Source organism: Artibeus jamaicensis, unplaced genomic scaffold (genome assembly GCF_021234435.1).
Source record: "Artibeus jamaicensis isolate MK-2021 breed Jamaican fruit bat unplaced genomic scaffold, CSHL_Jam_final contig_241, whole genome shotgun sequence".
In the NCBI taxonomy this organism is placed as follows: Eukaryota; Metazoa; Chordata; class Mammalia; order Chiroptera; family Phyllostomidae; genus Artibeus; species Artibeus jamaicensis.
Window position 1 is genome coordinate 4656760 of NW_026521509.1, and position 13571 is coordinate 4670330.

Here is a 13571-nt window from a genome sequence, read left to right on the forward strand (position 1 = left end):
AATGACAGAAAAGCCCCTCAGAAAAAGACAACCTTAGGTATTTTAAATATAAAGTTTACATAGTCCCCAATTATCTATGCTGTTGGATAACAATGATTGCATAACTATTGAAAATCTGAATTCACTCATTGATTGTATCTACTAACATACCATGAAAAAACATTTTAAAGACCTTAACATGTGTTTTTTCAATAAATCAGTGAATCAGCTCTAGAAGTGACCTCCAGATGACTGAGCAGAGCTGATTCCTAGGAAATTGTATTGAGTCTCTAAGGCTGATCTTTTCCTAATCTTCACTGCCATGAAGGTACCAGTTGTCACATAAATAATCAGGCATATGGTAATTTTGGTGCCTACTAGAAGGCAGGGTACAGTATTGTGAAAGGGTAACAAGAGTCAGATTCATCCCCTGGCTGGTGTAGCTCAGTGGATTGAGCACGGGCCTGCGAACCAGAGTATCGCGGTTTGATTCCCAGTCAGAGCACATGCCTGGGTTGCAGGTAAGTTCCCAGCAGGGAACACAGGAGAGGCAACCACACATCGATATTTCCCTCCCTCTCTCCTTCCCTTCCCCTCTAAAGATAAATAAATAAAATCTTTAAAAAGTATTTTAAAAAATAGTCAGATTCATCTAGTCTTGCCCTGGCTGGTGTGGCTCAGTGGATTGAGTACCAGCCTGTGAATCAAAGGGTTGCTGGTTGATTCCCAGTCAGGGGAATTCCCATGCCTGGGTTGAGGGCCAGGTCCCTAGTAGGGGGCGTGTGAGAGGCAACCGCACATTGATGTTTCCCTTTTTCTCCTCCCTTCCCCTCTCTCTAAAAATAAATAAATAAATAAATAAAATTGAAAAAGAAAATTCATCTAGTCTTGATTCCTTCTCACATAAGAGAGGCAAATCGGGCAGAGGGCACAAATCTATTGTAATATTTCACCTGGCTGATTTAATTTACAATTTAAAAGGTCAATCAATATTTAAGAAAGCTAGGGATGGAAGAATATTTGCTTTAATTCATCACATTCATCTACTAAAAGAACACTATGCCCCCCAAAGTATAACCCATTTGTCTTATTTACTTATGTCTTTAAAAAAAATATATATATATTTGTTTGTTTATTTATTTAATTGTTGTTCAAGTACAGTTTTCTGTCTTTTACTCCCATTCCGACCCACCCCACCAGCCTACCCCCCATTTCCACTCCCCCCCCAGTTTTTGTCCATGTGTCCTTTATACTTGTTCCTGCAAACACTTCCCCTTTCCCCCTGAAATTCCCTCCCCTCTCCCTTCTGGTCACTGTCACCCTGTTCTCAATTTCCACATCTTTGGTTATATTTTGCTTGCTTGTTTTGTTTAGGTTCCTGTTAAAGGTGGGATCATATGGTGTTTGTCTTTCACTGCCTGACTTATTGCTTATGTCTTCTTTACAGCAAGGACTTCAAGACTCAAACTCAAAATGCCAAGCATTGGAAGAAAGTAATCTCTCTCTTCGACATACACTATCAGACATGGAATACAGATTAAAAGAAATGGAATACTGTAAACATAATTTAGAGCAAGAAAATAAAAATCTTAGAATGCAGGTATTAAATTTTTTAAACATATATGACTGCCTTAGTTATACTATTGTGTGTGATCTTAGCATTGGCAAGTATATATATTTGTAGTTATAGTGTATAACTATATGTATATGTAATCCTATTCCTTTTGAGAAAATACATGGAGTTTGTTCTGATGTTCCCATATGTAGTTATGTCTTATCTCCCTGCTGTTTGGGCTGTATAATGCATTTCATAAAAATTGCTCTCATTATTTCAATTTCTCATATAATCATGGGCTTTCATCTAATAAATCTTGAAATACAATGTCTATTTCCTTCATAACAATGCAATTACAGAAAGTTGTGTTGTCTTGGATAGGTTTCCGAGACTTGTACAGGCCCAATGCTGCAGGCTAAAATGGATGAGGTTGGCAACTATTACATGGAGATGGTGAAAAACTTAAGAATGGAGAAAGATAGAGAGATCTGCAAGCTAAGGGTATGTTGAGCCTATACTGCATTACACAAGTCACCACAAAATTTCTAAGAGGATAATAATGGTTTCAAGTTTAAAGCTACAAGAAAAAATTAAGTGAAGGTAGAGTTTTAGGAATATGCCATAAAACCTTTACTTAAATACATATCACTGTGCATGAAATATTGCTAAATTATTTTCTAATTTTGATTAATCTTTTCTAGGAAATGAAAAAGGCACTAAATTCAGGGTTTTGGTTTTTAATTTTTATCTACTTATTTATTTGATAGCCAGGGAACCCTTTATGATCTTGCCTAAAGGGCTCTTATGCAGGAAAGAGCAACATTTGAGATTATCCAGCAAAGCCACAATTGGATTCATACAAATCCTTATTTGACTTTAATACATGGCAAGACCTTTGTTGAGCACAAGGATAAAGTGTTGAATTATATACATATAAGAGGCATCAAAATTAAAGTGATATTTGTGAGAATAAGTATACATTGCCTTATCTTGTAATTTTAGACAAAATTGACTAACTCTTAATTTAGTGATTTTAAATGTAGCTAAATATATTAAATATTTTAATGGAAAACTGACCACAGGTTTTTCTCAGCAAATATCACTGGACGATCCCAACCAAAAGTCAAAATGAAATAAAATATAATTTCTTCAAAAGCCTAGTGGCTTTTCTAGCAGACTTTCTCCCCTAGTTTTTTCCCATCCCAATGGGAACTATAATACTTCAACTTAACAGCCATCTGTGCACAAATAATGTACCTAAAGAGGAAAATGGACAGGATTTGGAGTCAGAAGATCTGCCTTAGAGTTAGTTGGAGCTATCCTTTTTATTTTATAAATCTGTGTCATTTTAACCTCTCTAGATCTCATCTACCTATATTTTACAAACTATTCTAATAATGTTTATCTCACGGAGCTACTGGGAGAACTGAGATAAGCCATGCAGGAGGAATATTTTGTGAACTGCAAATCATGATGTATTAGCCATTATTATTGAGTTTTCCTAAATTAGAATTTGAGGGAATTTAAAGTTCCTGTTTTCTTAGCATTATTTTAATTATTGTGACCTAGGCCAGTTACTTAGGTAATGCCTTTTTTAAAAAATTGTAAAGACACTTTTTTTTTTGTAAAGACACTTTTTAAAAAATGATACATTTCTACTTTGCATTTCAATTCATATTTTACATTCATCAAGCTCTATACGTTTTTATAGCTATTAGTATTTTGCTCATTTCATAGCTAGCTATATGACTTTATGTTACTTAACCTTTCTGGAATTCAGTTACCTATCTTGTAAATGAAAATTAAAAGAATTGTCATGTCTTTTTAAATCCTTAGACTCAATTAAATCAATACCAAAAAGATGTATTGAGAAGAGAAGGAAGTTGCAGTGACTTCCAATTCAAGCTTCATGAACTGACAAGCTTGCTGGAAGAGAAGGATTCCCTTATAAAGCGTCAGTCAGAGGTAAGAAAGGCTGGGATATAGGTAGAGAGGAACAATACAACTCAGTCCTATAAGCTAAACACTGTCCATGAATCAGAGGAGGCCACGTTTCCAAGACTCCCTTTATTCAGGAAGTAGAATGTGAGTGTGAAGTGGTGGAAGATACGTATTTTGTGAGACAGAATTCAAATGAAAGCTACAATTGAAGCAAAAATAAGTATGGTATATTTAATATTTTTAAGACACTGATTTTATATCTCATTACCCATAGAACTCCCAATAAGATTTAGCTCCTCACTATATTATTAGCTGTTTTAGCAAGGGGCTGTGTTATATTCCTCTCTGTATCTGTAGCAGGTAGTCCAGGATCTGTTATAAAACCAGTATCAGAGGAAGGAACTACCAAAAATAGTGGCTGATATTGTATTGCTGTTGTTGAACAAATGGTACTCGTAGTAAGGTTCAGTGATCAACTTCCGTTAGGAAACAATACCTGCTTCCATAGTGAAGTTTCAGCACTTTTCTGCTATAGCTTTACTTGTCAAGCTTTTTAGGACAAAACCTTCCACATCATCTTGAGAACCATATCCATTCAATCTCATGATATCCCTCAAATATAGAAATCCTATACCAGTTAGTGGATTCCTGCAAAGATGTATAAATATAACTTATTGGGCACCATGAGGCAAAAATATGTAATATTCAACACGTGGGATTAGAACATTTTTACCTCAAGGTGAACAAGGAAGAAAAACAAGTAATTATTTTTGGTAACCTTGTTAAATGGTCGAACATACTTCGTATCTCACATTTCTACTGTTTTCAAATGATTATATACTACTGCCTTTTATTTCTAAGGAACTCTCAAAGCTGCGACAAGAAATATATTCATCTCATAACCAACCCTGCAGTGGTGGAAGGACTACAATCACTACTAAAAAGTAATGCATTTTTAATAAAATTTAATATAGCTTTGGTTATTATGTAATCCAAGTTACAGCATTATAATTTATGTGTCTTTTGTACGCCAGAAATTCTACTAAAGAAACCATTGCTTAATCTGAAGTCAGAAATTTAGAGCTATGTTTTCTTCCAAGAGTTTTTATAGCTTTATCTATTATGTTTAGTTCTATGATCACTTTGAGTTAGTTTGTGTAGGGTGTTCAGTATGGGTCCAAGTGTATTATTTTTTAAATTTTCATTTATTTTTAAATTTATTTTTAGAGAGAGGAGAAGGGAGGGAGAGAGGGGAGAAACATCAATGTGTGGTTGCCTTTCACAGGCATGTGCCCCGACTTGGAGTTGAACCAGCAACCTCTCAGTTCACAGGCCAGCACTCAATCTACTGAGCCACACCAGTCAGGATCATATTGTTTTTCTGTAGTGGTTGTACCAGTTTACTTTCCCACCAATAGTGCACAATAGTTCCATTTTCTCCACATCCTTGTCAACACTTGTTATTTTTGTCTGTTTGATACAAACCATTCTAACAGGAGTAAGGTGATAACTTCTCTTTCTTGGTATTGGAACATTGTATGTCATCTCTTTCTTTAATAATCAGTTTGGTTAGAGCTATATTAATTTTAGTGATATTCTTAGAGAACCAGATTTTAATTCGTTTTCCTCTACTCTTTTACTACTTTATATTTCATTGATTTCTTATCTTTATTTTCTTTGTTATGTTTATTTTCCACTTAATCTTCTCTTTTCTAGTTTCCAACCTGAAAACATAGAACACTGATTTTAGAACTCTTCTAATATAAGTTCTTGCTATGTTTTGGTTTAACCACTGCTTTAACTGCATCCCCCAATTTTAAGTTGTAGTTTCATTAACTGTATTCTTTAGTTTCCAATTCTTTTGGAATTTTCTATATATATATATTTTTTTTTACTGATTACTTATTTAATTTTATTATAGTCAGAAAACATACTTAGTATTCATTATAAATAATTTAAATTTATTGAGATTTGTTTTGGAGGCCAGAATAGAGACTCTCTTGGTAAATGTTCAATGTCTTTGAAAAGAATACATATAATCTGATGATAAGTGGAGCATTTTATAAGTGTCATTTAGCTCAATTTGATTATTAGATTCTATATCTATATTGTTTATAGATTCTATATCTTAACTGACTTTCTATCTACTTCTAGTATTTTCTTAGAAGATATGCCAAAATCTCTAACTCATCATGTGGATTTGTTTATTTCTCTCTTAATTTCTATCAGTTTTTGCATCATGTATTTTGAATTCTTGGTAGGAGGTGAATACATATTTAGGATTGTTCTGTTCTACTGAACAAAATTAAGAATGTTACCTTTTGTGGATGAATTTATACCTCTATCATTATTAAATGACCCTTTATATCCCTAATAATGCTTCCTGTTCTGAAAGCTACCTCATCTGATAACATAATTACTCTAGCATTCTTTTGATTGCAGATTACACAGTAAATATGTTTCTATTCTTATTAGTTTATTCTATTAATTTGTTTATATTAAAGTTACTTTTATTAATAATACACATAGTTGGGTCTTGTGTTTTTATTCAATATAGCAATATTTGCCTTTTACTTAGAGGGTTTAAACCATTTATATTTAATGCCATTGCCTATGTTTGCATTTAAATTTAAATTTACCATCTTGCAATTTGTTTTCTACGTATCCCATATTGTCTTTGTTCTACTATTTCTCTTTTCTTTTTTCCTTTTGGATTAGTCATTTTCTTCAGTATTGTATTTCATCAGTTTTATTGACTTATTAGGTATACTTCTTTTTTACAATTGCAAAGGCTTAAAATATTCTTGATATCACAGTCTACCTTCAAGTAATATTATTATACCTCATTACATGTAGCATGCACTCTTTATGATAGTATATTTCCATTTCTCCTTCACAATTTTTTGCTATCTTTGCCATAAATATTTACTTTACATATATTATAAACTCTCAATACAGTATAATTTTCCCTTCAATAGTCAATTATTTTTAAAGAAATATTAATAATAAGAAAAATAATATCTAATCCTGTTTTAAATTTACCCACATATTTATCTTTTCTGTTGCTATTCATTCTTTTGCTTCACTCCAAATTTCTTTCTGATTATCATCTTCCACCTGCCTGAAGAACTTCCTTTAACATTTCTTGCCATGCTGCTCTGCTGGGGAATACTTCTCTTGGCTTTTTAAGTTGGGTTTGCCTTCATCATTCAAAGTCATTTTATTGTATATAGAATAGTAAGTTGACAGTTATTTTTTCTATCAGTGCTTTAAAGATATTATTCCACTGTCTTCTGATTTCCACTGTTTTGATAAGTTTACTGTTTATCTTATGACCATTTTCCCTTTTGAGTAATGTTGTTTTATCTCTGGCTGTTGCAATATTTTTTATCACTGGTTTTCAAAACTTTGACAATAATGAGCCTCTGTGTTTTTCTTCATCATTCTTTTCCTTGCTGTTCATTGAGTTTCCTGGATCTGTGTATATGTAGTATTCAATAACTTTGAGAACTGTTTGGTCACTATTTTGTCAATTATTTTTGTCTCCTGATAATCCTGTAGGACTTTAATTACACTTATATGAGAGTACCTGAGATTTTATATAGCTAACTCACTCTGTATATTTTTTTCAAAGTATTTACTCTCATGTTTTATTTTAGATATTTTCTATTGATGTCTTCAAGTTTAGTCGTAGTTTCTTCTGCAGTCTCTAAGTGTTCTTAATCCTATACAATATAATTTTCACTTGTAGAAGTTCTATGTAGATCTTTATACCCTTCATTGTTCTTCTCATAATGTTCATGCTTTCTGCTAATTACTTGAGTATATAATATACATTTTTATATTTTTAATAGTGGTACATTTGCCTAGTTGTTTCTTTTATATATCATTTCTTGGTCTGTTTCTCCTAATTTATCTTTCTCTTCATTATTAGTCATATATTCCTGCTTAATTGCATGGTTGCTCATTTTTCATTGAATGCCATACATGTTATTTTATATATTTCAGTTCTGAATATTTTTAATATCACTCTAGGTATTTTATGGCTTTGTTCTGAGATAAAGTTAAGTTACTCAGAAAGAGTTATATACTTTAAAATCTTGCTTTCAAACTGTTAGAACCTGCAGTCCAGGACTAACATCATCCTATTACTGAGGCAATACTCCTCCATAGTTTTTGCCTGATGTCCCCCATACTAGTTCTTTCCACTCTGGTTAGTGGAACACAAACTATTCCCATGACTATGTGAGCTCTCAGAATTTCCATACTACTCCTTTTCAGTGGTTCTTTCCCCTGCCTTGGTAACGTTTTCACGTTTCTACACTGATCAGTACTCAACCAAAGGCTTGTGGGGAACCCTCTACAGGTCTTCTGACTTCTCCCCACATGTGGACTTCTCTCCTGTCTGTTATTCTGCTCCACAAATTCTGGATGCTTTGACATACATTTACTTGAAATCCTCTCACCTCAACTGGGTGAGGCTGCTAGGATTTCTTTGGCTTCCCTTTCCCTATACTGTGACCAAGGAAATCTCTAGGCATTTGTAGGACTCATGTCATTTGTTTCCCTCCTTTGTGATCACTATCTTGTGCTGCCTGTGGTCCATTATTTCCAGAAATAGAGGTATCTCCCTCTTACTCTTTTGAAAATAATTATAGTGAATCTTTATAAGTGAACAGGTGAGTTTTTTTAAAAGTTAAGTCATGCAGTCAAATTAATTTAATAAGGGGAACCAAACTAGAAGAGACTAAATATAAATGAAAGTTATTTTCTTGTACAGCTTGTAACTACCTTTTTTGTCTGTACAGGTACAGGACACAATATCCAATCCTAGGCCTCCTGTATGATGACTATGAATATATACCACCAGGTAGTGACACACACACAGTTGTGATTGAGAAAACAGAAGACAAATGGACCTGTGTAAGTTCACTTGGATATATCTAGTCCTATTAGTACTAAAGATTTATATATATTCTATATATAATATCCTTGAAAGTTCTGGTAAAGATCAGAATGAGCTAAAATCTTACAGAGTTTGATTTTTTCCTCTTAAGATTTTTACATATTTCCCTTACTGACATATAGTAAGAATTAAGACACTTTGAACTAATTCATACATGTGGTATTATCATTGATTATATAAACAGTAATAAATTAGATAGGATTTTACCCCCAAAAGGAAGACAGTTAACATTGGCAATGTACTAATTTTATTTCCTTGCACATTTTTGGAGTCATTAAACAAATTCTATGCAAATTTTTAAAAAATCTTATTGTTTCTAAAGCTGGTAGGAAATGTCATAGACAATTAAAAGGAGAATGCAAGATGGAGAGGCAAGTTTTAATATAATTTGTCTTGTAATCTTCTACGTAATACTTATTCCTGTAGGTTATACATTTTTAAGATTTTTGAAAGAGGAGGGGTGTCTATATTTCTAACTAGATCATAAGATTCTCTAGCTTTAAATGCCCTACTTATAGTTAAGCTGATGAAGAGTATTTTAATGGTTAGGTACTCTAATATGTATGTTCTACAACATTCTCTGGGATGACAAGATGATGCAGACCTTAGCATTTTTCTAAATAGTCCAATACATTGCTAAGGGGGCTAATTACTAAACTCCCCTGTTCTAAAGGACTAAAACCTAGTTTCCTAAAAATTCTACCTATTGACCAATTAACTTTTAAAGTAGAACAGCAAACAGGATATATTTTCCCTAGCATAACAGTTGTCTACCAGGGGCAAGTTTTCTACTTAGGAGACATTCAGCACTGTTTAGAGACATTTTTGGTTTTCACAACTAGGGGTTAGCTACTATTTGCATCTGGTGGGTAAAGGTCAGGGATGCTATTAAACAATCCTACAATGTTTATTATACTTCAATAAAGGTCTTAAAATGCTTAAACATACTATGATGAGCAATAGATAAATACACAAATGCTAATCAATCATTTGCAAAGCCTTTTGAAAACATGTAAAATCAGAGATATATACAGTTAATAAAATATTATAGATGTGTAGTTAATAAATTACTGCTGGTGTATAGTTAAAAAAGTAGGTGTCCATTAAATAACTCAGGGGAGAGGGAAGGAAATTTAAGGGGAAAAAGGGGAGGGATTTGGAGGAACAAATAGGAAGGACACAGGGACAAGAACTAAGGGGGGTGGAAATGGGAGGGAGGTGGGGAGCACGGGGCGGGGGAGGCTTGGATGGGAGAAATAGACAAAAAACTGTACTTGAAAAATAACTAAATAAAAATTTTAAAAAGTAAAAAAAATAAAAATAATAAAATTATCTTTTGGTTGAACAAGGTCAAATATTTAAGAAAAGAATTCAAAAGTACATACCTCGGAAGCCCTTTTCTAACTACAGTCAAGCCATCACCCTTATATACATGGTTCTCTATCACAAATAAATGCAACCAACATTTAGTAACACTAAAATAAAAATAGTTTGATCTTTGACACATGTTGTTTCTTAAGTCATTAATTAGTTGCAAATTACTCACTACTAACTGATTACTAATAAAGGGTATTTGATAGCCAAAGAACCAGATGAGCAGTAAAGGAAAGTCAGTATAGGATTTAAACTTTGTCACTCAGAGATTATTTGATGTTCAAATTTAAGACTGAAAAGCAATTGCTGCTACTAATCACATGTGCCCACAGGGGGCATAAGTGTGAACATATGTCAAATTAAAGGGTCTACAGAATGGTAGTCATTACTACTCTCTATTAAAAACGTGCAGCAATAAATATCAAACTTAGTATCTTATAGGACTAGACAGTGATAGCAAGTCCAAAATATATTTAAATAAGTTTAAAAATGAAATATCTACATTTACTAACAGTTAAGGACATTTGGACACATTTAACGTCTAAGTATGTCATCAAGGAAGAAATATACTGAGTTCTCCTCCCTCATTACCTTGACCAAAGTCAGACAAAGCAGTTTCACTGAAAAAGCACCACAAAAGAGCACCACAAAAAAAAGCAGTACATTTCCTTGGGTTTTATGTCTATAAATTTAAATCATTTTTCAAAACTGTGTGCATACTGTGACAGTATCTAAAATTATTATGAGCCAGTAGTAAACTAACTTTTTTTTTCTTTTCTAGCCATGAATGACTCTCCAACACAAAGAAGTTTTTTTTTTTGGGGGGGGGGGTGTCTGTATTAGTACTTTAATTATTATGTTTCCATAACTAAAGGCCAATCAAAATTTTGAACCATGGCACTACTCAGTAAATCTAATGGAATGAATTAGTTCTCCAAATGAGTTTCTCCAGCCATTTATGAGGCCTGAACCCTTTCTATCATATTCTTATATTCAATATAGCATTCGCCACTTATGTAAACCTCCATTGCAGACAATGTAGGACACAATTCACTATTTTTCAATAGGATGCTTCCTAGATACTGAATTAATTTGTGGGAGTAGAGATTTTACAAGTTATTTCATTAGATGATTTTTCTCTAATATTAGGTAAGCAATTCAGCTACAAGTATAAACACTGTTTGTTACCAAAAATAGGCAAAACACTACTGAATTTTAAAAAACACTTTAGTGCATGGTATATACAGTGCATATTTGTTTTTCTCACATTAAACCTTGTGACCAAAAGAGATGCTTCATTACATACTATTTATACCTCTCAGATACATAAGTAAATTAAGGGTGATGGTTAACTTCATTAAGTAGGAAAGTGGGATAATATATTTTCAAATAAACAAATCTACTAACTTGCACATTGTGCTATTATGGTTCTAAGGACATGTCAGTGGCTTGGCAAAGCTCTGCTTTCAAAGCATATCATCCCCAAATGAGCCCATTTACTTCCTTATAAATATATAACAATATATCATAATAGTGGGTAAAAAAAGGTAGACATTTTTATAGGGGAATATATAATGTGACACTGAAATATTGCATAAAGGCTTAAGAAAGAAAAATAGCAATAACAAATTATTGATCTCTGTATCCTACTTGGGAGAAAGAAATTTTCTAGTAAGAGTATTTAATGTACTTAAAAGCTGGTTGATTAGTTAGGTTCTAATGACCTTACAAGTGAAGAAAAATATTGTCTAAATACATTAGTAGATAAAAATGAAATTTCTTAATTTCAAGCACTTTGCATAAAGTTGATACTTAGCAAAAATTAAAATGTTTGCATTTGACAAAATACAGATTAAGGCAACAAATATATCTGGGTTACATTTTAATGAGGTTTTGCAAATATGTATATAGAATTCTGTCATATCTGTTAAGATAGGGACAGATGAGATACTACAATAAATCAAACCATAAGTGAGAAAAATGATTTTAATACTCATAATTTTAAAATAGGTTTTGATATAAAGCTAAAAGCCTTATTTTGTCATCTTAATACTTTAAGATGTCTAGCTGTATAAGATGGATTGATATAATTCCAATTTTATCAATATTTTGTGATAGAAAATGTTAATATTCTTCATGACCTACGTAGTCCTTACATTTTCCCCTGTGCTGTGGGAATAGCTGGGCAGCTTCTCTTCTGCTAACTACTCATACAAGTAACTATAACAATATTATGTCATGTTATATATCTATTATATATAATAGAAATGGAAGTGTTTAGTGCCCTACTAGAAAACTACCACCATAACTGTTTGAAACTTAGAACAAGTGTAATTTCCTCCCAAGAACAGCCGATAAAGTAGGGCAATTAGGAAGTCAGCATGTCATTGGCTCACTTCATCCACACATAGTGATTGAATGGGTCTGTGATAACAAGGTACTTATTACACTTAATAAATGTAAATGTATGTATTTCTTTTCCAGTTTGTGACTAAGATAAATAAAAAGAGCAGTGATTTCATTTCTCTAACAAGTTTTATATAGCTTATCTCTGAAAAGTGCAATGATGTTGTCAGGTGAGAAATGCCTATTATCTCATTTCTATTCCAGTATGTTTCACTTTAGATGTCAAATAAAATGGAGGCTGTGTAAGAAATGCAAAACAATCTAAGTGTCTGAATGAAATATATAAACTGTATGGTCTTTGTGAAAGTCCTAGTAAAACACATATAGCATGGATTTTAGCTTAACTTTACATTTTTCTCAGGAAGTTGCTGTCATCTGAATGTGTTTATGTTAGAGATAAAAAACCCTGTAATTTTTTTAAAAGGCCTGATGTGGATTACTAGTGACAACTTAACATAGTTGGACCTCCAGTTCTCAAAAGTTTCTGCTTTAAAAGCCTAGTCTTGTTTGTTTTGTTGATTAGGTTCCACTTATAGGTGAGATCATATGGTATTTGTCTTTCACTGCCTGCCTTACTTCACTTAGCATAATGCTCTCCAGTTCCATCCATGCTGTTGCAGAGGGTAGGAGCTCCTTCTTTCTTTCTGCTGTGTAGAATTCCATGGTGTAAATGTACCATAGTTTTTGGATTCGCTCATTTACTAATGGGCACCTAGGCTGCTTCCAGCACTTGGCTATTGTAAATAACACTGCAGTGAACATAGGGGTGCAGATATTCTTTTGAATTGGTGTTTTCAGATTTTTAGGATATAATCCCAGAAGTGGGATCACTGGGTCAAAAGGCAGTTCCATTTTTTGTTTTCTGAGGAAATTCCATACTATTTTCCACAGTAGCTGCACCAGTTTGCATTCCCACCAACAGTGTACTAGGGTTCCCTTTTCTCCACAACCTTGCTAGCACTTGTTGATTTGGTTATGATGGCCATTCTGACCAGTGTGAAGTGGTATCTCATTGTGATTTTAATTTGCATCTCTCTGATGGCTAGTGATGCTGAGCATCCTTTCATATGAGTGTGCCATCTGTGTGTCCTCTTTAGATAAGTGTCTGTTCATGTCCTTTGTCCATTTTTAAATTGTATTATTTATCTCTCTGGTGTTGAGTTGTAAAGTTTTTTATATATCTTGGAAATCAACCCCTTGTTAGATGTATCATTGGAGAATATGCTCTCTCAATCAGTGGGTCCCTTTTTCATTTGTTGGTTTCTTTGCTGTGTAGAGGCTTTTTAATTTGATATAGATCCATTTATTTTTTCCTGTATTTCTCTTGCCCTAGGAGATATATTGGTAAAC

General features: G+C 33.0%; 1 protein-coding gene across 1 annotated transcript in view; it reads left to right on the plus strand.

Annotated features, from left to right (window-relative positions):
• Positions 1 to 12448, plus strand: part of POF1B (POF1B actin binding protein) — a 77047-nt gene extending 64599 nt beyond the window's left edge. Inside the window, exons 12-17 of the mRNA XM_053662430.1 lie at positions 1427 to 1579; positions 1916 to 2035; positions 3371 to 3499; positions 4337 to 4419; positions 8284 to 8398; positions 10597 to 12448. Of these exons, the coding sequence (XP_053518405.1) occupies positions 1427 to 1579; positions 1916 to 2035; positions 3371 to 3499; positions 4337 to 4419; positions 8284 to 8398; positions 10597 to 10602 (606 nt within the window). The 3' untranslated portion in view covers positions 10603 to 12448. The remainder of the gene's footprint in view (positions 1 to 1426; positions 1580 to 1915; positions 2036 to 3370; positions 3500 to 4336; positions 4420 to 8283; positions 8399 to 10596) is intronic.
• The last annotated feature ends 1123 nt before the right edge of the window (positions 12449 to 13571 follow it).